Here is a 25860-nt window from a genome sequence, read left to right as displayed (position 1 = left end):
AGTGTTCCTCTTGAGGGAAACTACAATTTATTCTCCAAATAGGATACTCCTGAGTAAGGTTGTTAGCCAGCACTTTCACAAAACCACAGGATATGGAGCATAGTTTCCTTAATATTGCATTTTTATAGGAGTTACTTAATTAAAAATATGATTTTTGTTTTTAGAAACTCAGATATGCAGATACATTAAATGTAACCTTATAAATCATTTTTATGTGTTCTATGGCTCCCACAAAATCCACTCCTATGGGCTCATTCTCCTTAACCATTTGACTCACTTAGTGGAGAAACTGATGAGATCCATTGGGTTCACCTTGTGGGGGAAATTGAATGCCAGATAAATGAATGGACTTCACTCAGTACAAGTGAGAAGTCTTTGAAAAAAAAGCTAAACAACTGAAGAAACATGAAAAATAAAATATTTTAAGAAGTTACTACGACGACTTAATATATAGGAACAAGGAGAGATTATAAGGCTGAGACCAGCCTAGAAGATGCAAACATCAATGACTTATTGAAAGTTGCACTGTTTTGAGAGCCAGTTCTGTGACCTGATTCATGAAAAAACTATTTAGGGCCCTTTCTTACTAATTTAAAATCTAAGAACTGTTTGTAGTCAAATAGAAATACTACAAAGACAGTAGCCTTGCCTTTAAGGAAATGCAGTAACACTAAATTAGTGATAGTCCTATGTTGTTTCTAAACTGGACTAATAGAAAATATTCGCTATTAATAATCTGTGAATTCTTCATCAGAAAAAAGTGCCTCCCAAATAATTTTATTAGAAGTCATTCAAGAAACTTTTATATGAGAAATTAAAGTAGACTCAATCACAAACTACCCTAAGTCACAAATGTTCATCTGATCATCTATTAAGAAAAATATCAGGCAATGTTCTAAAACCGTTCTTGAAAAATTGAGGATTACCTCAAAAGCTGGTCATGTTTTTGAGGATTAGCATTCTTGGCAGAACATTTAATGAGCAGTTTAGTTGTGGCTTCTTAGCAGAATGAAGAGGTCTTGGAATGGTAAAAACCATGAGAAAGTAAATGGCAGTCACATTTCTGGATCTCTCCTATAGCCACATAAGCCTTCAGCCACATTTAAGTCTTTCCATTTCTGCTGATAGTAAAACAGCCTTTCACAGGAAGTAAAGAAGCTACCATAAGAATAAAAGGTGTTAGGGTGCCGGCCAGGCCTAAATTCCCCTTGATAATAAGTCTGTTATTTGGGGCTATTTGGAAGATGAATAAAAATTCATCTTTGGAACATGGAACATTCATAACAAGTAGAACCTCAATTTCTTGAAGCTGCCAGGACAACAAATATTCTGGCCATTTCTTTATCACAAACGCTTACAACATGATGTATGGTAAAATCCCTGGTTGAAAATGTGAAATGTTTTTATACGTTTCTGAAGAGTGGTAAACTACCTACTTTAAATGCTCCTGTATTTATTTTCTTCTCAAATCATCCAAGATTCAAACTTTATAACCCTAATGGATACATAGCTGAGAGTGGAATAAAGTGGGCGGGGGATGCCTAGGACCAGTTATGTTCATGTTAGGGATGACTCAGAAATAGTTTCTCCTCTTGATTCTTCCATTGTGTTTATCTTCATATGGTCTTTCCAGAAGATATGGTTGTTATTAACTCCTAGAAATCAGTTCTTCCTTCAAAATGGGTACAAGCATAAAACCAGAAGTGTGCTATTAATATCAAAGGAATATTCAAATTAAAGAAGGTTTTATGTGCAATGTATATATTCATAGAGCATTGTTAGGTGCCACAGGAAATTGGGAAATCTGTTATCTTTCTGTAGTCCAAATATTTAAGGATCAATTATAAAGATATATTGTATAGGAAAGAACTGTAAATGACTGTAGTATAATGGCATTTTTTTGTCAGATTTTAAGTGTATGAAATACTGGCATGGTTTATATTGAATATTTTCAAGGAATATATATAATTGATATATCTGAAAACTCTTTGCTTATTTTTCAACATAACATATACTTTGACAGGTAAATTTAGGTGTTCAGAAAGAAAATAAAAAGCAGCCAAATTTCTGCAAGACTCACAGGAGCATGTGTATTTGAGTAATGCTAACTCATAATATGAAGGAAATTTAGCTAAAACTCAGATTCAGGATAACACTATTTCAATCTTAAAGGACTTCTCCAAATGAACAATATAGAAGTGATGCTTAATTAAAATTATAAAATATAAAACATTTTAAATACTATAAAATGTGAATATTTACATGCTTCCAGAAAAAAGTATTTTAGAGAAAATACAAAGAAATAACATAATAGATTTTACTACACAAGCATATCAATATTTTTAACCTAAAAACACTGTAAAAATTAAGTGGCAAAATGCTAGCAAGAAATGGCATATAAAATATATGTAATGAAGGGTAAAATACCTAGTAAGAAAACTTTTATTAACAACCTAAAAATATACAAAAAAAAAAAAAAAACAACCTAAAAATATTTCAGCATGAAAAAAGAAAAGAAATGAACAGCTCACATAAAAAAATACAAATTCCAAAAACCTGGAATTAAAGTTCAATTTTATTAGTATTTTTTAAATATACATTTAAATAAGCTAACCATTTTTTAAAATAGTAAATTGGTAAAATTTAAAAAGTAGTGGGGAATTTTAGCACCTCGTATTGGCAAGAAAGGAAGAACTTTTTTTCAAGGATTTAGTTATTTTTAAAGAGAGAGTGGGAAGAAAGGGCAGAGGGAAAGAAAATATCAAGCATACTTCCCGCTGAGCACAGAGCCCATGCGGGGCTTGATCTCAGGGTCCTGAGATCAAGACCTGAGCTAAAATGAAGAGTCAGACATTTAGCTAAGCCACTCAGGCACCCCCCAAAAAGGAACATTTTTAAGCACCACTAAAATTGTGAAGATCAGCATTTTGACAATAAGTAATATCTGTCAAGAGCAGAAAAACGATTATGATTTTTGATTCCCATCTTAAGAATATTCTAGAAAACTCTAATAAGTGATGAAATATCAAAATACTACTTTAACACCAGAAAAGTTGGAAAATTTTTAATCGTCCAACACCAGGTGATAGGTTGAATAAATTGTAGTATGTCTTGTAACAGATCAATTTACCAAAGAAAATTTATTCTTGGAAAGAGCACTTTTTGAGCTGAACAAAAACTTGTAGTATATTTTTAACTGACAAAAATAAACTTTTTTTTTTATAATTCCAATTTCGAACATGAGTGTTGCTTGCTAGGATATTCCCAGAACCTCATGTCTTTAGGGTTTAACTATCTGATAATTATGTAAGGGAATATTAAAATGAGACTATTCTTGGGATGCCTGGTGGGTTCAGTCAGTAAAGTACACAACTCTTGGTATCAGGGTTGTGAGTTTGAGCCCCATACTGGGTAGAGGTTATTTAAAAATAAAATCTTAAAAAAAAAAAAAGGAAGAAAAATTATCTAGTTTTACTTTCAGCTAAAACCTCAAGACAATTATGTGGGACCACTGTACAGACTTGTAAAAGAAGGTACCAAGCAACATTTATCCTCAGGTTGAAGAAATTAAAAGGCCCAGAATTACAGAGTAGAAAAGGATCGAGAGAGGTTTGCTGAGGTACGTACGGTGAATCACCTGCTTACCAGATGGAGAGGTGGGGGGGGGGGATTGCCCCCAGCTCCTGCTGAGAAGAGGGACTGACAGAGATGAGCAGACAGTTGAACACGTGAACGTAATATTTCAGAGGATACAGTGAACTTGTGTCTGCCTCACACACGAGACTCCGAAGTGCCAGTTTCTGGCTGGCTGGCATAGTACTCTCACAGCAGATTGACACAGAGTTGGTGACACTGGCCAGCCTACTCTCTAAGAGTCTTTCTGGACAAAAGATATGCGAATGTTAACCTCGGGCCAGGTAATCCGCACACCTGCATGGTGGTTAACACAGACAAGGTGAGCAACTGGCAAGGTGAGCAACTGGATTTCTCGAGGCCAAGGAAAGAGCCAGCAGCCAGGGATGAATGTCCTCACGTGGAGAGAACTATTGATAAGAGATCCACAGCAATCGTCTACATGTCTAAAGAGCCCAGGAAAGTGCCCACAAAAACGAAGGTCAGCTTTAAAATTCTTTTTAGCCCCAAAACACCTCATAACAACCCTGGGCTTTCCCTGCCCCTTTCCACCACCCTTTCCTTGTCCACTCACAATGCTGGCAAGGATGGGAACTGAGAATGACAAGATAGGGGTGGAGATACTGCAGAGCAAGTCGGCAAAGAAGAAAAGACAAGGAGGCATCCTTGGTAGAAATTTAAAATTTTGTTTATTATGCTTACTTAGACATATTAATTACTATACTGTTTTTATTATCAGAAAGTGATTAGAAAAGTAATAAAACTTTCAAATTTCACCTGGGATCAAGGACGAAATTGGCCACAAATAATAAAATTAAAGGATCAGCAGAATATGAATATAGTTGCTTTAAATTGCATCAGACAAGTCCTGCCTGTTCACTGTAACCATTACACACAAACTGTCTTATGTGCTTTGGAGGATCCAGCATCCATCTGTCTATTCCCCTTCCACAGTATCTCTAGGAATTCTCTAGATCTATATAATGCGATCTTTATAGTTGTTCTTTTCTCTCTGCCTTATACTAACCCAAATGTTAAAACACTTCCCTTGATATTTAAAAAATATCTCCCACAAAGGCAGCCTGTGCTTAGTGGACTCTTGCTGACAGTTTTGCGTTGTAGGCAGGGAGTAGTTTTCTGTGCAGTACAAGAGTTAGTCTGAAATTAAACTGTAGGCATGGATTCTAGAAGTCCCTTGGCCATATTCATCTCTTGGAACTTCATTCTGGTCAGATTCTAACTCTCAAGTTGCCCACCCTCAGCTATGTTGCGTACTTTTGTAACCTTAGGAAAGAGACCTCTTTATGTGTTTCTTGTTTCTTCCAGTTGTCAGTTGTGGAGCCTGGATCAGGTTACTTAACATCTCCTATCCTATCTTCTTTATGTACTAAATTGGGATGCTTTTAGCAGCTACTTCATACTGGAAGATTAAACAGGTCAACACAAATAAAGCAATTCATATAGTGATCAGCACAGAATAGATATCAAAAGACCCAAAGATAATAAAATAATTAAGACAATAATTCAAATATCATAAAGTATTTTGGATATTCTACTCATTTATTATGCCCTAGAGGATAAGGTTATATGGTGGTGGTCTCCTTCTCATATAAAGGCAATTCCTCAAAGTATTTTTCTAAATGAAACAGTTCTCACCCCAATGGTATATGCTACCTCCTTTAAAATAGTATTATTTTTCTTTCCAGGGTATTTATCCAAAATATAAAATAAAAAGAGGCACCTGAATGGTTCAGTGGTTGAGCATCTGCCTTGGTTCAGGGCGTGATCCCAAGATCCTACAATCGATTCCCACATTGGGCTCCCTTCATGGAGCCTGCTTCTTCCTCTGCCTATGTCTCTGCCTTTCTCAGTCTCTCATGAATAAATAAATAAAATCTTTAATATATATATGTGTGTGTGTGTGTGTATTTATATATATATATATATATATATATATATACATACTATATATATGGTATATATGTATAGTAAAAAGATTGGTAGGAGATAGACTAAAAGATTATATATTTCCAGACATAAGATTATGAAAGACTAATTATCCATGCCTATTGGATTTTATCTCTAAAACCTGAATTACTTTTTTAAAGTCAGAGATCTTACTCATTTTCATGCTTTACTAATAACTTCAAAGATATAGGCAATCAAAGAGCTTAATCAAAGAAGGTATGGGACATTGAGGGTGGCTTTTTAGGATCCCTCTTCCTAAAACATCTGATGTTCACTCTGGCTCAGAGTATAAGATGAGGTCTCCAAGTGAGGTTTAGTTGTATAACCTAACAGCAAGGTGAGTGTTCTGTCCATGAAATGTCTTCATTTTGTATTCTGGTTTATATGACATTTTCTAGGGAGTCACACTTCATAAATCCATAGATTCTGTGCTTATTTACTATGAGCAATATTTATCAAGGACTATCCTATTAAAAATTTAAATAGGTGAAGGCTTATCATGCTAGCAAATATCATGACCCTACCTTGATGTACAGTTGTTATGTCCACAAGAACATTAGTCTGAATCATCAGTCTTCCTTTCTTTTCCTGGGGGGTATTCTCCTATGTCTGGGGCAGAAAAGAATTACTGGCTGGCTGCTTTAACGTCTTCCCCAAATTCTTTCTGACCTCAGTTAGTATTTCTTTGCCACACATTTCTCATTGTTATTTTTTGTCTTACTCCATTTCCTTTAATATTTTCAGTAAGGAATATGCTTCTAATGCTGTGATAATCACCAAGATTTGATTTGAAGGCCCAGTGGTGGGGGGAGGAGGGAATAAAACACTTCATAGCGACTGTATGAACTGTATGTATAAAGGTATTTGGTGTCCTTTTGCAATCTCGATTACTGTTTATCTTCAATTGTGCACAGTTATTTGAAACTTTTTGTATAATTTGATGGAGACATTTAATTGAATGTGCAATGTTTCTAAAGTCCAATTCTCTTCCTCCTCTGGATAACCAATTTTAACACGTTTTCTATCAATCAGGTTCAACTCAGCTTTAAATGCATTGTCTTATCTGGAGGGGCATCATTTGCATAAGTCTGGTTTTCACTTAATTTTAGCAATGAAATCACAGACCCTCTAGTATATGATTTAGCTTTGACAGAGACTTATGCAACATTTGACACACCATGCATTAGTAACAACAGTACTATTCAAGGCCATGTGTTTCTTCTTTTTTTCAGATTACAAGTTAATGGGAACCCAGTCTTTTTCCAGTGAAAAGACGTCCAACAATTTTTTCGCCAATATTGGCTATTAGCCAGGACCAGATCTGAGAGAGTGGCACTGGCAAAGTTCCTCCTCCCCTCTCCAATGACTCCAGATTCATTTCTGTTTTTTGCTTGTTTTGCTCCAAGAGAGTGCTGGAATCTCTCCTCAGGAAACCTGGATTTCTACAAAGGCTCACTCATCTTCCTAATTCAGCCCTGGCCAGGTTTTACTGCACAGTGGTGGAAGGGACTGGGGCCAGCTCATGGGCTTCTGCTGGTTTCACAGCCATAGGAGGTCTGTCCGTCTCTTACCCAGTACACAGGTGAGTAGGACTTCTCCTCCACAGCTGTGGGTGCTGGATCCCACAGCTCCCACAGAAACACTTCTGTTCGCAGACAGATGTTGAATTTTCATTGTCAAGAGGGCATGCAAAAGGAGGGACATCTTATGCCTCCATAATGCTGATGTCCAAAAAAAAGTAAAAAATAATAAAAAATAAAAATAAAAAAATGCTGACGTCAAATATATTTCAAATATATTGTGATATATTTGAAAGTGCTTTGAAAATTGAAATATTAGGCATTATTACTGTCTTATAACGATGGCTAATGATTCACCTCCAGTTTAAGCATGTGCATTTATAACATTTCTATCCTTCCCATTTTCCCTTGCTCTCCTTTTCAATTATTTTAGCAATAAGTTTCATAAATTAGTTACTTAATCACTGTAATAACTTTTAGGAATAATCATCAGAGTTTAGTTTAGATCATCCAACATAGAAGGAAGTAAATACTGCCACCTTCTTGTCCTTAAGTCTTCATATGGGTACATAGGGAAAAGAAAAGGAAAAAATGAAGAACGCAGTAAAATTAATAATAACACCATAGTAATAGAGGCAACAGGACAAAGTCCAAGGAGAAATGGATAACCAAAATGGGGAGTGGTGGTCATAGTTCACTTGCGTGTGTCTGGCAGTGAGCTATGTGTCTGGCATAGCTCACGATGGGTGACAATTTATTGCAGACTTGGTCACTTTAATAACTATTTGATATAGGAATGAAGAATATAGACTCTTCTCTCAGACAGCTGATTCTTTAGGTGATAGGAGTGAAGCAGCATGTTTAAACTCCATAGGTTAGAGTCTTTACAGATTCTTAATTGAAACCACTGCCAAAAAGTGAAGATTTTTGTGGGAGCTCAACTGTGTAAGTCTACTGTCAAATTCACTTTCTGTTAAGGGCACATATAACCTTCTGTCCAATCAATTTACAAGGTATGCAGAAAAGAGTTAACAAGCGGGCCTGAGCCTGCTATCTTCATTAAGGACTACTTGCAAGGTTTGCCCTTGGTTGGAGCCTGGGAGCTTAAATCAGAAAAGGTTCCCTATATTGATATAAAGTGTCCATAAGTGATAAGAACAGCTCATTATACCTAGTCTGGACAAACAACGTTGTTCATACTGCACACCTACTTTCCATCTGGGGGTTTGAAATTTTGATACTGGCAGGAGGAAGGTATCATGTGACCATTTTCCAATTAAAATCTTAGGGCACTGAGTTTCTAAGGAGCTTTCCTGGTAGACAGCACTTCACAAATGTTGTCAAACTCATTGCTGGAAGAATTAACCCACTGTGTGACTCCAGTGAGAGAGACTCTTAGAAGCTAGTGACTGGTTTCCTGCAGATTTTACCTTTTGTGTCTTATTATTTGCCAATTTTTCTTTGTATCCTTTTGCTATAATAAATATTAGCTGTGAATACACTATATGCTAAACCTCTGAATCTTTCCAGTAAACCACCAAACCTAGGCATGTTCTTGAGGACCTCTGACACACAAGGTTGGCTGAAATGTCTTCATGAAGGTATATAGATTCTAAATAAAAATATTTATCGAATACATACTATGTGAATGCAATTATGTTAAGTGAAACTAAAGCAAGTAGCATGGACTTGTTTTAAGAAATTCACAGCATAGTGGCTACCTGTTCATATATAAAGAGAATATTCAGTTAATTGAGTCAAAGCAGAATAAGGAGTCTACAAGAAGCTTATTTCAAAGGCAGTTTTGAAGACACAGACACCTCATCTTGTTTAAATTGCCAGGAAAGCTAAAAACATGTAAGCCTTAAAGGAACAAGTTGGTTTTGACAGTTTATGATACCTGAAGACAGGAGAAAGGGGAGTTTTAAAAGGTTTATCTAACAGAATTTCCCTTGAAACTTTGCAAATGGATAGGAGGTATAATAAAGTGAATACACAGAGGATATTGAGGATATAAAAAATAATACTAAAGTGGAAATTTCAAACCCTCCTGGTTAAGACCCTAATAATTTGAATGCTTTATTTATAACTCAGTTCCATGAAACATTAATGATTATAGAAGGACCATCAAAATCCCTTAGCATTTTAAAAGTGTTCCTCTTAAACTCAGATATAGAACTTATGTTCTATTGGCTTCTAATTATATTTTTTTCTTTTCTACTTCTCTTTCATTCAGGTCCGTCATGAGTGAGAAATGGGACTCGAACTCTTCAGAAAACTGGCATGACATTTGTAGTATCAATGAACCAAGTATCACCTATACTCAGATATCAACATTGCCTATGTGGACTACTGTCTTCACCAGCCTCAAGTGGCAGCAATCTTCATTATTTCCTACTTTCTGATCTTCTTCCTGTGTATGGTGGGAAATACGGTGGTGTGCTTTACTGTAATGAAGAACAAACATATGAACTCAGTCACTAATCACTTTATCTTGAATCTGGCAATAAGCGATTTATTGGTTGGCATATTTTGTATGCCTATCACGCTGCTGGACAATATTATAGCAAGTATGTCGATTAGTGCAATGCAAGGATAACGGGAGGAAATGTCTGTCCCCTATCCCTGCACCTGGCAGGTCCATCTATGCATTTGCAAATATTTATGGAATTCCAAGAACTGCTCCAGGTAACTGCCCTCACAGCTTCTACATTCTAAGAGAGGAGAGAGACAATAAACCAATAGATATAGCATAAGTAGTGGAGAATAATAAGAAGTAGGGGTAAAAATAAAGCAAGTGACAGAGATGAAGAGTAGAGATTCATTTTTACAGAGAATTCACTGCAGGTCATCAGAGAATCAGATCTATCATTTCTTACTGAAGACTTTGAATTTTCTTGATATAGTTCAGGGCACATATAATGTGGTAGGAATATTATTGGTAATATTATACACTGTAAAGCTCAAGAAACTGGTAAGTCTGGTTTCCAGTGATACAATGTCTTCACTCTTGTGGTTAGCTAGGGAGATTTCCAATAGCTTTTGAGGGAAGATGGAGCAGCAGTCCCTGATTTCTCAAAAAGTGGTAGTTTGTCAGTGGTAATGTACATATGCAACATTAGTAACTTCACATTGTAGCTGTTAGAGTACTAGCCTACAGTCCTTCTGGCTTGCATTACTACATTATATACTCTAGAAGTGCAGGGGCAGTGTATCTCCAGCTCCCAGAACAATATTGGTACATAAGTACCTTCTTAAGAAGTGTTTGTTGTATTAATTAATGAACAGTATTCAAGATATATTCCAAATCAGTATAAGAAAAAATGATAGGAGGTGGGTGGGGGGATGGGGTAACTGGGTGATTGGCATTAAGGAGGGCACTTGAAGTAATGAGCACTGGGTGTTGTATGCAACCAATGAATCACTAAATTTTACCTCTGAAGCTAATAATACAGGATATGTTAATTTAATTTAATTTAATTAATTTAATTTAAAAACATTTTAGGAGAAGAAATGATATCAAAAATATTTAGAACAGCATGAGCCCTATCATAGTTCTTAGCTTTTCATAGTATTCAGGATGTGTTTAGTGAAGAATAAGAGGTTTCTCTTTAGAGTTGACTTCTTTTTCCTTCTTTTCTATGGAGTGGGAGCCAGGGAGAGTCTTAGAGTGCCTCTTCTAGCATGTGTACTCATAGATTCTGCATTTTTTGTGAGGTCTAGCATTTTTAAAAAATTATCAAAAATGTACATTTTTAAGGTACCCTATTAAGCAAAAGAAATGAAAAAAATGATTCGAATTATTGTTATTGCTCTCAAGAATATGAGAAATGTTCTCAGTAAGAGAACATTGAGAAGAGAAATGTTCCCAGTAAGAAATGTTCTCAGTTCCCCCCCCCCATAAATATTTATAATGAAAGTATTATCTCAACTTCTCCATACACATTATTACCCTTCCCATTCACAGGAGGCAGTCACATTCAGCATCTTGCCTTCATCTTTGGTAGTTACTCTCATATTTCTAAGCAACATGTTTCCATTGTAATGTTTTTTGTTCACACTGTGGGAGATGCACTTTAGTTGTACTAAATATCTCCTACCGCAAGAGGTAGTTTCCCTTACCAGACTCCACTGAAATGACATAGAACAAAAGAACATAAATCCATAGCAACTGTCAGATACTGCCAAAAGTGGAGTTGAGAAAACAGGATTGGCTGGAATTGTGTAGAAAGGCAATCAGATGCATTTATATAGACATACAAATACACCTTCACATTATTTGCTTCCTCTCATTTTCCCAATGTAATTATAATTTCCAGTTAAGTCAGTATGCAGAGTAAACATTCCTATTATTATATGCATATTAGCCCTACTGAGGCAGGTAGAGTGGTAGGATATCAATTTCTTTCTTATGAAATGTTTTCTTGGATTTAATAAAAGCATCATATTTTGATTTGCTTAGTTTGGAGTATGTACTATTTATAAGTCATATATCCTCAAATTCTCTTCCAGATGCGTTAAGTTCTTGTAAATACCTTCAAATATATCAGGCAACCTGCAGATTGCATCTTTTTTTTTTTTTTTTTTTTTCTGGAGATCTTCCCTCCTGGTGCTCTTTAACCTTTTACTTCTATTCAGACATCTTGCTCTTCAGGCATGGAGCTGTTGCTCTGGGATGTCCCTTCACTGAGACTCTAGCAATTCTCTTCACCTCTCTTCATGCTCAATCCCATTTTTGAAGCCTATATATTCTTTTATGGTTTATTTCTCTAACGCTTACCTGAGAAAGTGTGCATTAATATTTAAAAAATCACTTGTCTAAAGGCAAGTTTATGATGCAGATATATTGTCATCCATTAAAAATATCTGCATTGTAAAAGATCAAAAATATAAAGGCTTACTTGACATAAATAAATAAATAAATAAATAAATAAATAAATAAATAAAAAATAAATAAAATCACTTGAGATCTAGTCTGCAATTATCTTTACTCTGCCTTAATATTTGATTATAGATAGCGGTATAAAGTATTCAAGGCTGGACATTTTTCCCCTTAAAATTTTAACGGAAATGTCTTTATTGTTACTACAGAGAAACCTGATATTACTGCTGAAAAATCTATTAACATTAGACTCCTGTTTCTTTTATCCTGATTTGCATTTTGTTTTGTTTTGTTTTTCCTGAAAACTCTCAGGGCTTCTCTTTATCTATAGTGCTCTGAATTTTAGGCAATTATACTTTGGATAAGTCTTTTTATTTTTCATTTATTGTGTTGGAAACAAACCAGATCCTTTCAATCAAGAATAGAATGCCACTTAATTTTTGGGAATTTTCTTGTATAATTCTCTTCATTTTATTTTTTTCAATTCATGCTAGCCAGATATTGGAGGCTTTAGATTGACTTTTTAAATATCTTTTTCATTTTCTGTTCCTTATTGTTCTATTTTCAAAGATTTTCTTAATTTTCTTTCCAGATATTATATTGAAGTCTACATTTCTGTTGTCATATTTTAAATTCTTTGAGCTATTTTTATTTTCTGTGTGTTTCTTAAACTATCATGAACATTTCATCAATACAATGTGTTATATCTCTGAGGTTTATCTTTTTATTTTAATTCCAGCTAAGTGTTATATTACTTTCAAATGTACAGTATAGTGATTCGAAAATTACATACATTACAATGGAATATTACTCAGCCATTAGAAATGACAAATACCCACTTTGCTTCCACGTGGATGGAACTGGAGGGTACTATGCTAAGTGAAGTAAGTCAATTGGAGAAGGACAAACATTGTATGGTCTCATTCGTTTGGGGAATATAAAAAATAGTGAAAGGGAATAAAAGGGAAAGAAAAAATGAGTGGGAAATATCAGAAAGGGAGACAGAACATGAGAGACTCCTAACTCTGGGAAATGAACTAGGGAGGAGGGCGGGGGATGGGGGTGACTGGGTGACAGGCACTGAGGGGGGCACTTGATGGGATGAGCAATGGGTGTTATTTTATATGTTGGCAAATTGAACACCAATAAAAAATAAATTTATTAAAAAATTTTACATACATTACCTGGTGCTCATCATGCCAAGCGCACTCCTTAGTCTCCATAACCTATTTAACCCATCCTCCTACCCACCTACCCTCTGGTAACCATTAGTGAAGAGTCTGTTTCTTGTTTTGCCTCTCTCCTTTTTCCTCTGCTAGTTTGTTTTGTTTCTTAAGTTTCACATAGGCATGGAGATCCCTGGGTGGCTCAGCAGTTTAGCACCTGCCTTCAGCCCAGGGAGTGATCTGGAGTCCCAGAATCGAGTCCCAGGTCGGGCTTCCTGCATGGATCCTGCTTCTCCCTCTGCCTCTCTCTCTCTCTCTCTCTCTCTCTCTCTCTGTGTGTGTGTGTGTGTGTCTCTCATGAATAAGTAAATAAAAATCTTTAAAAAAAATTTCACATAGGCACGAAATTGTATGGGTATTCATCTTTTTCTGATGGACTTACTTCACTTAGCACTATACTCTCTTGGTCCACCCATGTAGTTGCAAATGGTAAGATTTCATTCTTTTATTTTTTGTGTGTGTGTGGCCAAATAATATCTTACACCACACACACACACACACACACACACACACACACACACACAAAATCTCCTTTACCTATTTACCAGTCAATGGACACTTGAGCTGTTTCCCTGATGGCAAGTGCTGATGAGCATCTTTTTATACATCTATTGGTCACCTGTATGTTGTCATTGGAGAAATGTTTGTTCATATCTTCTGCCCATTTTTTAATATGATTATTTGGATTTGGATATTGAGTTGTTTAAGTTCTTTATATATCTTCTCTAATCTCATAGGTTGCCTTTTAGTTTTGTTGATTGTTTCCTTCACCATGCAAAGTTTATTTTGATAAAATTCCAATAGTGTTTGCTTTTATTCTTTTGCTTCCGGAGACATATCCAGAAAAAAGTTGCTATAATGTCAGAGAAGTTACTGTCTGTTTTCTCTATAGGATTTTTATGGTTTCAGGTCTTTAATCCATTTCAAATTTATTTTTGTATATGGCATAAGAAAATGGTCCAGTTTTCCCAATACACTTTGTTGAAAAGACTTTGTTCCCACTGGATATTCTTTCCTGCTTGGTTGTAGATTAATTGACCATATAGTTGTGGGTTTATTTTTGGATTTTCTATTTTGTTTCATTGAACTATGTGCCTATTTTTGTGCTAGTACAATACCGTTTTGCTTACTACAGCTTTATAATATAATTTGAAGTCCAGAATTGTGATGCCTCCAGTTCTGCTTTTCTTTTTCAAGATTGGTTATTTGAGGTCCTTTGTGGTTCCATACAAATTTTAGGATTATTTGTTCTAGTTCTGTGAAAAAATGCTTGTTTATATTTTGATAGGGATTCAGAGTATAGACATTTTAACAATATTCATCCTTAAAAAAATAAAAAAAAACAATATTTGTCCTTCTATCCATAAGCAGGGAATGTCTTTTCATTTCTTTGTGTCCTCTTCAATTTATTTCATCAGTGTTTTATAGTTTTTAGAGTGTAGGTCTTTAACCTTTTCAGTTAGAGTTCTTCCTAGGTAATCTTATTTTTGATACAATTGTAAATGGGATTGTTTTCTTAATTTCTCTTTCTGCAGTTTCATTACTAGTGTATAGAAATGCAAAAGATATCTGTACATTGATTTTATATCATTTACTGAATTTGTGTATCAGTTCTAGCAGTTTTTTTGGCAGAGTCAGATTTTCAGTATAGAGTATCAGGTCATCTGCAAATAGTGACAGTTTTACTTCTTTCTTCCTTACTGATTTTATTTTATTTCTGTTTGTTGTCTGATTGCTCTGGCTAGGACTTATGGTACTATGCTGAATAAAAATAAAATAATAAAAGTGATGAGAGTGGACCTCTTTCTCTTATTCCTGATCTTAGGAGAAGAACTCTTAGTTTTCCTCATTAAGGATGATATCAGCTGTGGGCTTTTCATATATGGTCTTTATTATGTTGAAGTATATTCCCTCTAAACCCTACTTTGTTGAAGGTATTTATCATGAATGGATGTTGAATCTTGTCAGATGCTTTTTCTGCCAGAATCAAAATGAACATATGGTTTTTATCCTTTCTCTTGTTGATGTGATATACCACATTGATTGATTTGTGAATATTGAACCACTCTTGCAATTTAGGAATAAATCCCACTTAATTGTAGTGGATAATTTTTTTTATGTATTGTTAGATTCCATTTACTAGTATTTTGTTGAGGATTTTTGCATCTGTGTTCATCAGAGATATTGGCTTGTGGTTCTGTCTCTCTCTCTCTCTCTCTCTCTAATAGTGTCTTTATCTGGTTTTGGCATTAGGGTAATGCTGGCCCCATACAATGAATTTGGAAGGTTTCCTTCCTTCTCTATTTTTTGGAATAGTTTGAGGAGAGTAAATATTTGGTCCTGGACTTCTGTTGGGAGTTTGTGATTACTAATTCTGTTCAAATTTTCTATTTCTTCCTGTTTTGGTTTTGGTAGGTTATATGTTTCTAGGAATTTATCCATTTCTTGTAGTTTGTCTAATTTGTTGTCATATAGCTTTTCATAATTTTCTAATTTTTTATATTTCTGTGGTGTTGGTTTTTTTTCTCTTTCATTTGGAATTTTGTGTCCTTTCTTTTTTGTTGATACATCTGGCTAGAGGTTTATAATATTTTTTTTCATTTTCACCTACCTGATTTATATTTGTTTTCTCTTAACTTTCTTTTCTCTTTTTTTTTTTGTCTTAAAGTTTTTATTTATTTATTCATGAGAGACACAGAGAGAGAGAGAGAGAGAGAGAGAGAGAGGCAGAGACACAGGCAGGGGGAGAAGCAGGCCCCCTACAAGGAACCTGATGTGGGACTCAATCCCAGATCCCAGGATCATGCCCTGAGCCGGAGGCAGATACTGAGCCACTGAGTCACTCAGGCATCCAAGTTTTGTTTTTCCTATTCATTTTAGTCGCTTCTGTATTTGACGTTTCCCTTATTTCAATTGCTACTTAGCTGTTTGTGTTTCAGAGTGAGACATGGTATGGCTGCCTTGGATCTCTGCGTGCCTTAGGTTTCAGGTTAGCCCCACTCTCTGTATCATTAATCTGGGCCATTCATCGGGAAATTCACAACTGTCAAATTCTGCACATCAGTGCAGATCTTTCTTGGAAAGATCACATTCCCCGGAAGTAAAAGTCTCTGATCTATTGCCACAGGAATCATAATACAGTCTGCATTCCAGAGCTCAGTGGGTCTCTGGGCAATGGTATTACATGCAGAGCATATACTTTTACTTAACCCTTGTGATATCCACTCCACCTGCACCTGATCACTCAGAGTCTAGAGGCCCTTTGCTTCCACCTCCTGAAAGAGTAATCCTTTCACTGGCCAGGGGAACACCAAATGGCATCTGGTTACATTTACTCATAATTCAGCCAGTTGTGTTATTTTCCCAGCTTTATATTCTATTTGAGTTCTCTTTTCCCTAGTGCTTTCACTTCAGTGGAATTTAAGTGAGGAGATGAGATGAGTCATAAACTTATTCTTTATTTTTGACCAAAGGCTATGCACACTCCTTTTTGTCTCTTTGTTTAATATTATAACAGCCAAATAAATTTTAGGACTGGGAAAACATGCACTCTCTTGGTTTTTATTAGGTACAGTCACTCAAGCATCCATATTAAAATGGTCTGGATAGGGATGCCTGGGTGGCTCAGTAGTTGAGAGCCTGCCTTCGGCCCAGTGTGTGATCCTGGGGTCCCAGGATCAAGTCCCTCATTGGGCTCCCTGCATGGAGACTGCTTCTCTCTCTGCCTATGTCTCTGCCTCTCTTTCTCTGTGTCTCTCGTGAATAAATAAATAAAATCCTTTAAAAAAATTAAAAATAAAATGGTCTGGATAGATGACAAAATGTTTGGTTTTTTTATATATATATCCTTGGATTATTTAGATATTGGGAATATTTTAAATTAGGTAAATATCTTTTTTACAAATAAATTGTATGATCTTTTTTAAAAAAATTAATGTTGCATATTTCTCAGATTTTTAAAATTTGTCTTGTGAAACTAGAATAGTTGCTAGTGAAAGAATATTATTACTTTCCTGTAATAGCAGATGGGTGGTTATATCAACCTGTTCTATTTCTTTTATAAACATTACAGTAAATGAGGTTTGATTAGACAGTAATTCAAATAGACTACTTTTGTTCATGCAAAGTGCTCTTTATTCTCAAAGTATGTTTTAGTTAGCTTGGGCTACTATAACAAAATACCATAGAGCAGGTGGCTTAAACAACAGACATTTATTTCCTTACCACATCAGAGGCTGCATGTTCATAGGAAAGCTCTGTCTTTTCCTCCTCTTTTAATAGCATTAATCTCATCATGTGGGCACCACCCTAAAGTATTATCTAAAATATATACTTTCTAAAGGCCCTCCCTCCAAATATATTAGGGCATAAGGCTTCAATTTATGAATTTGGTGTGTGAGGAGGTGACACAAACATTCACTCTATAACACTGTACCTCTGGGGTTAATTGTCTCATTGCATTATATGAATAAATACTAATTTTATTTATTCTACATATAACTCCTGTTACTCATAATTTATGGGCTATATTTCCAAGTTATAAAACCAATATTCTTCCTGTCTTATTCATTTAAAGGTATTTATTACATAAGGGCTAATGGTTTAGGTTGGGGTTGAAATCCTAATTATGTCTCTAACTAGCTGTGGCAAGGTATGTGATATTTCTGTATTTACTGCCTAATCTATATCATGAGGAGGAGAATAAAGCCTTCAAAAGCCTGTTTAGGGGATTAGATAAGTTAAAAGATACTACTATATAAGTTCTGACACTATTATTAATATGCTAAAAAGAGATCTGGAGAAATTAATGAAAATAATGGGAAACACTGATTGTTCCCTGGATATCATTTAGGAAATAGTTTTATCAGTCTTGATATCCATGCTTTTCTGTTCATATTTTTGATGAAATTTTTAAAAAATATATGATCCATTCAAAGATTCTTTCATACCCCTTTCAGGATGGCCCTTTGGAAGCACAATGTGCAAGATCAGTGGATTCATCCAGGGCATTCCAGTTGCGGCTTTAGTCTTTACTTTAGTCGCGATAGCTGTGGATAGGTAAGTCAGCACCAAAATGTATAATCTACTAAATCTGATATGTCTGTCCAAAATATGATATCCTACTCTTTTAAGATTAATAAGACTACCAAAATTTTCATATTTTAAAATTAAATAATTAGGAATGATATATATCTTAGTTTGGGCTGCTATAACAAGATATGATAGACTGCATGGCTGAAACACAGAAATTTAATTCTCACAGTTCTGGAGACTGGGCAGTTCAATGTCAGGATACTAGTAGCCTCTGAGTCTGGTGAGAAACTTTTTCCAGGTCTGCAGAAGGCCATCTTCTCTTTGGAGCCTTGAGCTCTGGTCTCCTCTTTTTAAAAGGTCACTAATCCCATAATAAGGACCGCACTCTCTTGATCTTATCTGAACCTAATTGCCTCCAAAAGGTCCTACCTCCTAATACCATGCAATCAGGATTAAAACCCTAACCCTTATTCCAGGTACGAATTTTGGGGGGGGACACAAAGTCTTTAACATCATAGTTATACTAGTTTTCACTAGGATCTTGAATTTTCCAATGGTGGAAATGTGGTGAAATAAATCAAATTTCATCCAGATTTTAAGAGAGAATTTACTAATACATTCATCTTCACATAGTGTTGAGGTATGCCTGTACTGTGCTGGGCTGTATATCATCTAAAACAAATTAGACAAAGTGCTACCTAAAGGAGTCCACACTCTGGTAGAGGCAGATAGACACATTAACAAATACTTACAAGTAATACTAATATAACAATTGTAAAAAGGAGAGAGTGATCAAATTACCTCTCAGGATAGAAAGTGTTGGGTTCACAGAAGACGTCATATCTGATCCCTCAAGAAATTTTGGAAGAAACAGAGGGAGCATCTCTTGAAATAGTAGGATACTTGTCAAGATAAATGCAGAGAGGCAGGCTAGCTAGAACATGGGAGGGAGGAATGGCACATAAAGAGGCAAATGGGTTGTTTGTGGGCCTGTCCTCCATTTGTCTTGAAGACAGCAGGGAGCTACTGAAGTTTTTTTATACAAGGGAATAATGACTAGATTTTCATTTTAGAAAAACAGGTAGAAAAGGTTTGGAGTTGTGCAAGATTGGAGAAAGGAAGAACAGTTAAACTTTTGTAACAACCTACATGGGAGTGGATGTAAAGCAGTGGCGATGACAATTAGATTTGAGAGGGAAACTGGACAATTACCTGAAGGCTATATCCCCAAGTGAAGAAAAGGAACAAAACAAAACAAAACAAGACAAAAAACAAGCAATCAACAACACACAGGATAGAGTGTGTTGAAAAAACGTGAAATTGCAATAGAACTGTTGATATCAAAAAACAACTTGGCAGATTCTATTTTCAATAGTAATCTATTTCTAAAAACCCATCCTATAGATCTGGCATTTTGGTTTCCAAGTAAAGAGAACAGAATTTACAATATATGCTAACCACCAAATGCCAAAGATACCTTTTTTACATTGAAATTTGGCAGCTAATTATTTCCAAGTTTACTGCATCCTGTTACTATTAGTTTTTTGCATACTAATTCATACTAATATTTACTTTATACTAGTAACGGTGCTACTATTTTGTCATAAATTTGTAATACTATACCTTAATTTTACGATTATTTATGTTATCTCTACAATGAATTAAAAAACTAATATCCTTTGCATTTTCTACTTGAGTCTTGAGCTTATCAGGTTTACTGTCACATTACATTTAGTATTAAATATCCCTGAATTTCTTTTTCACTGTTACTAGTATGCCTCTTAAACAGAGATTTCATTTTAAAAAGTAAGGTTAAAATAATAAGTATATTGTACTATATTTATTAACTATATGGTGGCTAAAATTAAGGAACTAGATCAATGTATATACTAAGATGCATAAATTTCAAAAGCATATGATCTCAAAGCTGTAGAATGATACATATAATAAAGTGCCATAACATAGAATTTAAAATGTTTTAGGTGCAGACTAATATTATAAAAGCATAAATACACTGACAGAAAGGATACATAACAACATTAGGATTTCTGAATAAAATGGAATAGGATTAGGATTAAATAGACCTACCAAAAAAAATGTCATCCGTATCTGTCATGTTTTAGGACTTTTATAAAGTGATGAAAATATGGTCACCTGCTATGATATGACACAGCCTTTGCTTCCTGCCTTCCCATCCGTGTATTATTTCTCTATAGTTTCAGTTATCTATTGCAGTATAACAAGTCACCTCCCCAAACAAGCCACTTAGTGCCTCATGGTGCTTTCAAATCTATGATGAGGGCAGCTTCACTAATTGGAGAAATATACCTCATCTCTGCTCCACTTGGCACTAAAGGGGCAGCTCCAAGGCCAGGAATGATGCCTTTCTCTTATTTGGTGCCCAGACTGAGAAGACTTGAACATCTAGGACAAAGAACTGGGGCTTCTCAGGCCCCATATGGTCTCCACAGCATGGCAGCTTCAAGGTAGCTGAACTTCTCACAGGTGTGTCCTAAGAGATAGTGGTAGTGAAAGTCACACAGTGTCCCTTCTGCATCCTACTCATTAGAATTGAGTCACAGGGACGCCTGGGTGGCTCAGTAGTTGAGCATCTGCTTTTGGCTTAGGACGTGATCCCAGGTCCTGGGATCCCCTGGGATCCCTGCAGGGAGCCTGCTTCTCCCTCTGCCTGTGTCTCTGCCTCTCTCTGTGTGTCTCTCATGAATAAATAATAAATCTTAAAAAAAAAAAAAGAAGTGTTACTAAGGCCATTCCATATTCAATGGCCTTTGGAAGGTATGTTAAAGAATTTGAACTTTTTTTTTTTTTTTTAAAGATTTGAGTGATTACAGAGGGGGGGAGAGAAGTAAACCTACTGCTGAGCAGGGAGCTGATATGGGGCTTGATCCCAGGACCCTGAGATCATGACCTGAGGCAAAGGCAGATGCTTAATTGACTGAATCACCCAGGTGCCCCAAATTGAACTTGTTTTAAAATCATACCTTCATCTCTATTTGAGAAACTGGCACCTAAATGCCTTTCTTAGGGTTAGCTCTTAGAGGAAGCCAAACTACAAAAAATCTCCCAAAACTATTTCTCTAGATTCTTTCTCCTAAATTTCATATTTATGTTCAAAATACCTCCTGAATAACTTCACCTGCACATCCAAAAAAAAGCACCTCAAAATAAACCGGCCCAGAATTCAACTTTCATTCCTACCGGTCCTCCACAAAGAAAACTTTAAAAGCTCATTTTCTGGGATCCCTGGGTGGCACAGCGGTTTAGCTCCTGCCTTTGGCCCAGGGCGTGATCCTGGAGACCTGGGATCGAGTCCCACATCGGGCTCCCGGTGCATGGAGCCTGCTTCTCCCTCTGCCTATGTCTCTGCCTCTCTATCTCTCTCTGTGTGACTATCATAAATAAATAAATTAAAAAACTAAAAAAAAAAAAAAAAAAAGAAAACCTTTGGAAAAAAAATAAATAAATAAAAGCTCCTTTTCTCATTTTCCCATCAGTGAATGTCAGGATCACAAACCCAATCTAAATGAAAATCTTAAGATTTATCCTTGAACCTTCCTTCTCTCTTCAACTTCTAGTTACTCTTCAAATCCCATCACTTCTGGGTGCTCACTGGTCCAGAACAAGACTTGAGATAGAATACTTGGGATTTTTTTCCCTAACTGGTTGTGGTGATTAATTTTATGTGTGAAATGGACTGTGCATGGGATGCCTAGATATTTGGTCAAACATTATTCTAGGTGTGTTTGATGAGATTAACATTTGAATCAATAGACTAAATAAAAGATTGCCCTCCCTAACATGGGTGGTCCTTACTCAATTAGTTGAAGGCCCAAATACAAAAGATTGACCTTCCTGCAAGTAAGAGAGAACTCCTCCTGCTGAGCGGAGACATGAGTCTTTTTCTGCTTCAGACTCAAACTACAACAATTAGCATTTCTGGGGTTGGAGCCTGATGGCTTTTGGATTGGAATGTGTATCAGTGGTTGTCCTATTCTCAAGCCCTCAGATTTGAACTGGAACTATACCATTGGCTCTCCTGGGTCTCCATTTTGCCAACTGCAGATCTTGGGACTTCTCAACTTCCATAGCTGCATAAGCCAATCCCTTAAAATAAATATCTTTCTATATATTTATACATACTTTTGGCTTTGTTTCCCTAGAGAACCCTGACTAATGCAGTGGCTAAGTCTAAACTCTACCATGACTTGAGCATAATTACATAATATTTTCATTGTTTCCTGGCAGAGAGCATTTTCTGACATGTTTATCTTTGCCTCTCTGAATACATGTATTTGTTGAATAAATGAAAAAAAAATATGTGAAGCCCCAATAGTTGACTTACAAAAAGAGCAAAATAACTAGAATTGTGCCTATGAAGTTATCTATAATTTAAGGGTGAGTAGATGGGGAACTCATTAATTAGAAGACTAAAAGAAAACTTGGAGGTTAAGGCAGCAGACCTTACATATGCAATAAAGAACAACAGAACCATCAACGTTCAAGTTAATTAGTATATGAAGATACGTCAGATAAATATGGAGCTGCTGGTAAGCCACTAAAAAGCTTTAATTCTTCTTATCTTCAGATCTGGAAAGTAGTAATTTTCATATTTCCATTTTACAGGATAATTACAACAACCCAAGATTAAGTAGGTGATTGATAGTACTCTGAAAAATATAAAATATTATACAGTTGTATATGGTATCATTATAATTATCATAGTGAGTATGAATAATAACACCGAGACTCACAATAGCAAAACTGCAGTAAAATGAAATCAGGTTATTCTACATACTGATACTGAATTTCCATGCTCACCAAAGGACATAGAACATCTGGAAGGCATGTAATCAGAATTCATAATGGAAACTCTCAGACTATTACAGCTGTGAATCAAGCCACCCAAACACTTAGTGGCTTGAAACAATAATGCTTAAGCATTTCTCATAATTCTGTGGTTTGGATGGGTGCCTCTGTGTCATCGCTCAAGCTTCTGTTTATGTCATCCTTGTTAATGTTCAACTGACTGAGCATAGAAGGTCATGAAGGAGAGTTTAACAAAATATACTACTTGTGTTAAAATCATGTGTACTTGTGGGAAAGATTTTTTTTTACCCTTTCTAAGCCTATTTTGCCCTCTTTTAAGTGGGGAACCTTAAGGAGAAAATTAATGCAAACCAATGAAAGAGAATCTGGGACAGAATACTAAATATTCACGTTCAATATATGCTAGATACCATGGTCACTTTTATTATTAATAGTAATTATTGTTATTAATATTAATAATATTAATGGTTACTTTAATTATTATTAATATAATAATTATTATTAATATTAAAGATAATCATACTTTGAGTTGAAATTTATATCAGTTACCAAAAAATACCAATGAATGCCTCTCTGTTGCAAATCGTAACTTTCAAGGTTTTTGAGGGGAATGTGAGAGAATGAAATTTAATTCACAACTTGGTTAGAAGTTATAAGGCAGTGTTCCACTGATAGTTGCCTTTAATTGCAGGTTCCGGTGTGTTGTCTACCCTTTTAAGCCAAAGCTCACTGTCAAGACAGCTTTTATCATTATTGTAATCATCTGGGTCCTGGCCATTGTCATTATGTCCCCATCTGCAATAATGTTACATGTACAAGAAGAAAAATATTACCAAGTGAGACTCAACTCCCAAAATAAAACCAGTCCAGTCTACTGGTGCCAGGAAGACTGGCCAAATCAAGAAATGAGGAAGATCTACACCACTGTGCTGTTTGCCAACATCTACCTAGCTCCCCTGTCCCTCATTGTCATCATGTATGGAAGGATTGGAATTTCACTCTTCAAAATGACGGTGCCCCACATAGGCAAACAGAACAAAGAGCAGTGGCACATGGTGTCCAAGAAAAAGCAGAAGGTCATTAAGATGCTCCTGATCGTGGCCCTGATTTTTGTTCTCTCTTGGCTGCCTCTGTGGACACTGATGATGCTGTCAGACTATGCTGACCTATCTCTAAATGAACTGCGGGTCATCAACATCTGCATCTACCCTTTTGCACACTGGCTGGCGTTTTGCAACAGTAGCATCAATCCCATCATTTATGGTTTCTTCAATGAGAATTTTCATCATGCTTTCCAAGATGCTTTTCATCTCCAGGTATGCCAAAAAAGAGCAAAGCCCAGAAAACCTACACCCTAAGAACTAAAAACAATGTGATCATAAGTGCATCTCATCAGTTAGCCCAGGGACCTACAATTCAAAATTCACATGAGGAAAAACCCAAACAAGAATTGATGATGTTCGTATTAGGGGAAGTCACTCATAGCAATGAGGTTTTAAAAGAGCTGGTATGATGATTTTAACTATACTGTGAGTTATATATAGAAATGCTCTTGCTTTCTATAGGTTTGTACTTCAGTTCTTTCTGAGAATGTTCTAAAGGAAACATACTGAAAGCCCTCTCTGAACAGAAGTGAAAAAACTGGTTTTATGTTCGTATTCAATCTTATGGTATATAAAATATATAGAGACTGACCTACAAATTTGCCTGGATAAATCCATTTTCTAAGAACAATTTTCAAAGCTTGACCTTTTCCATTTTAGCCATTTGTGTATTAGTCAAGCATGTGTATTAATGGATATACAAATATACACAACACACACATCCATTTTCCCCAAGTGGGATAAATGGGCAATTCTTTGCATGAGAGTACATTTTATCAATTCCAGCTTTGCTTTTGGAGTTGAAATTTCAGATTACAGAATTATTTGTGCTTTCAAAATATACTTAGCTTTCTCAGAAATAAGAACTGTAATAGCAAATAAACACTATTTCTTTCTGTTTGAAGGTTAATTTTTTTCTTTTAAAGAATATAATTAAGATTGATGAAATCATAACATTGTTTGCTTTTTAATATTTTTATTGTTAGGGTGCCTGGCCGGCTCAGTCAGTTAAGTGTCCAACTCTTGATTTCAGCTCAGGTCATGATCTTGGGTCCTGGGATTGAGCCTGAGTTGGGCTCCCTGCTCAGTAGGAAGTCTGCTTCTCCCTCTTCTTCTGCTCCTCCCCCTGCTTATGCCCTCAATCTCTGTCTCTTAAGTGAATAAATAAATGCTTAAAAAATATTTTCATAAATAAAATTCATGCCTTTGCTGAACTCATATTTCCCACAGAGGTAACTTGAGACCTCAATTTGCTCTCCTCTCTGATAGAATCTCCAACAGGGAAAAGAGTGACAGCTCTACTTTGTAGTGCTTAGTCAAAGATGTTCAACAATCATTATAAGACTCACATGAAAAAAAAAAAAAAGACTCACATGAAGTCTGTACAGAACAGGACCAATTATTCCAGATTTCCTGCTGGGCACAGCATTTAAATCTGGCACTCTTGCTGAATTTGTAAATTATTGCCACTGTTATAAAGAGACTTGCAAACCAAACCCTTGGATTCTGCTGTGTTTCAATTATGTAATGATAACAGCTGTAAATGCTAGCTTTTATTCGAGAGTGAGATTAGTCCTTAGAAAATTTGATAATAAAATGAATAGTTTGGCAAACAAAAATAAATCTCTTGGTTTAGACCTATTGTG

The 25860-nt window shown here is 35.6% G+C and overlaps 1 protein-coding gene across 1 annotated transcript; it reads left to right on the top strand.

The window, feature by feature from the left end:
* The first annotated feature begins 3934 nt into the window (after positions 1 to 3934).
* On the top strand, positions 3935 to 24737 carry NPFFR2 (neuropeptide FF receptor 2). The gene is given in 6 exon segments (XM_072744875.1): positions 3935 to 4114; positions 7008 to 7183; positions 7916 to 7995; positions 18188 to 18287; positions 23803 to 24446; positions 24449 to 24737. Coding segments are annotated over 6 exon segments (1356 nt in total). The 3' UTR covers positions 24625 to 24737.
* Positions 24738 to 25860: the final 1123 nt, after the last annotated feature.

The sequence above is a fragment of the Vulpes vulpes genome, chromosome 2, assembly GCF_048418805.1.
Source record: "Vulpes vulpes isolate BD-2025 chromosome 2, VulVul3, whole genome shotgun sequence".
Lineage (NCBI taxonomy): Eukaryota > Metazoa > Chordata > Mammalia > Carnivora > Canidae > Vulpes > Vulpes vulpes.
This window is presented reverse-complemented; position numbering and strand designations above follow the sequence as displayed.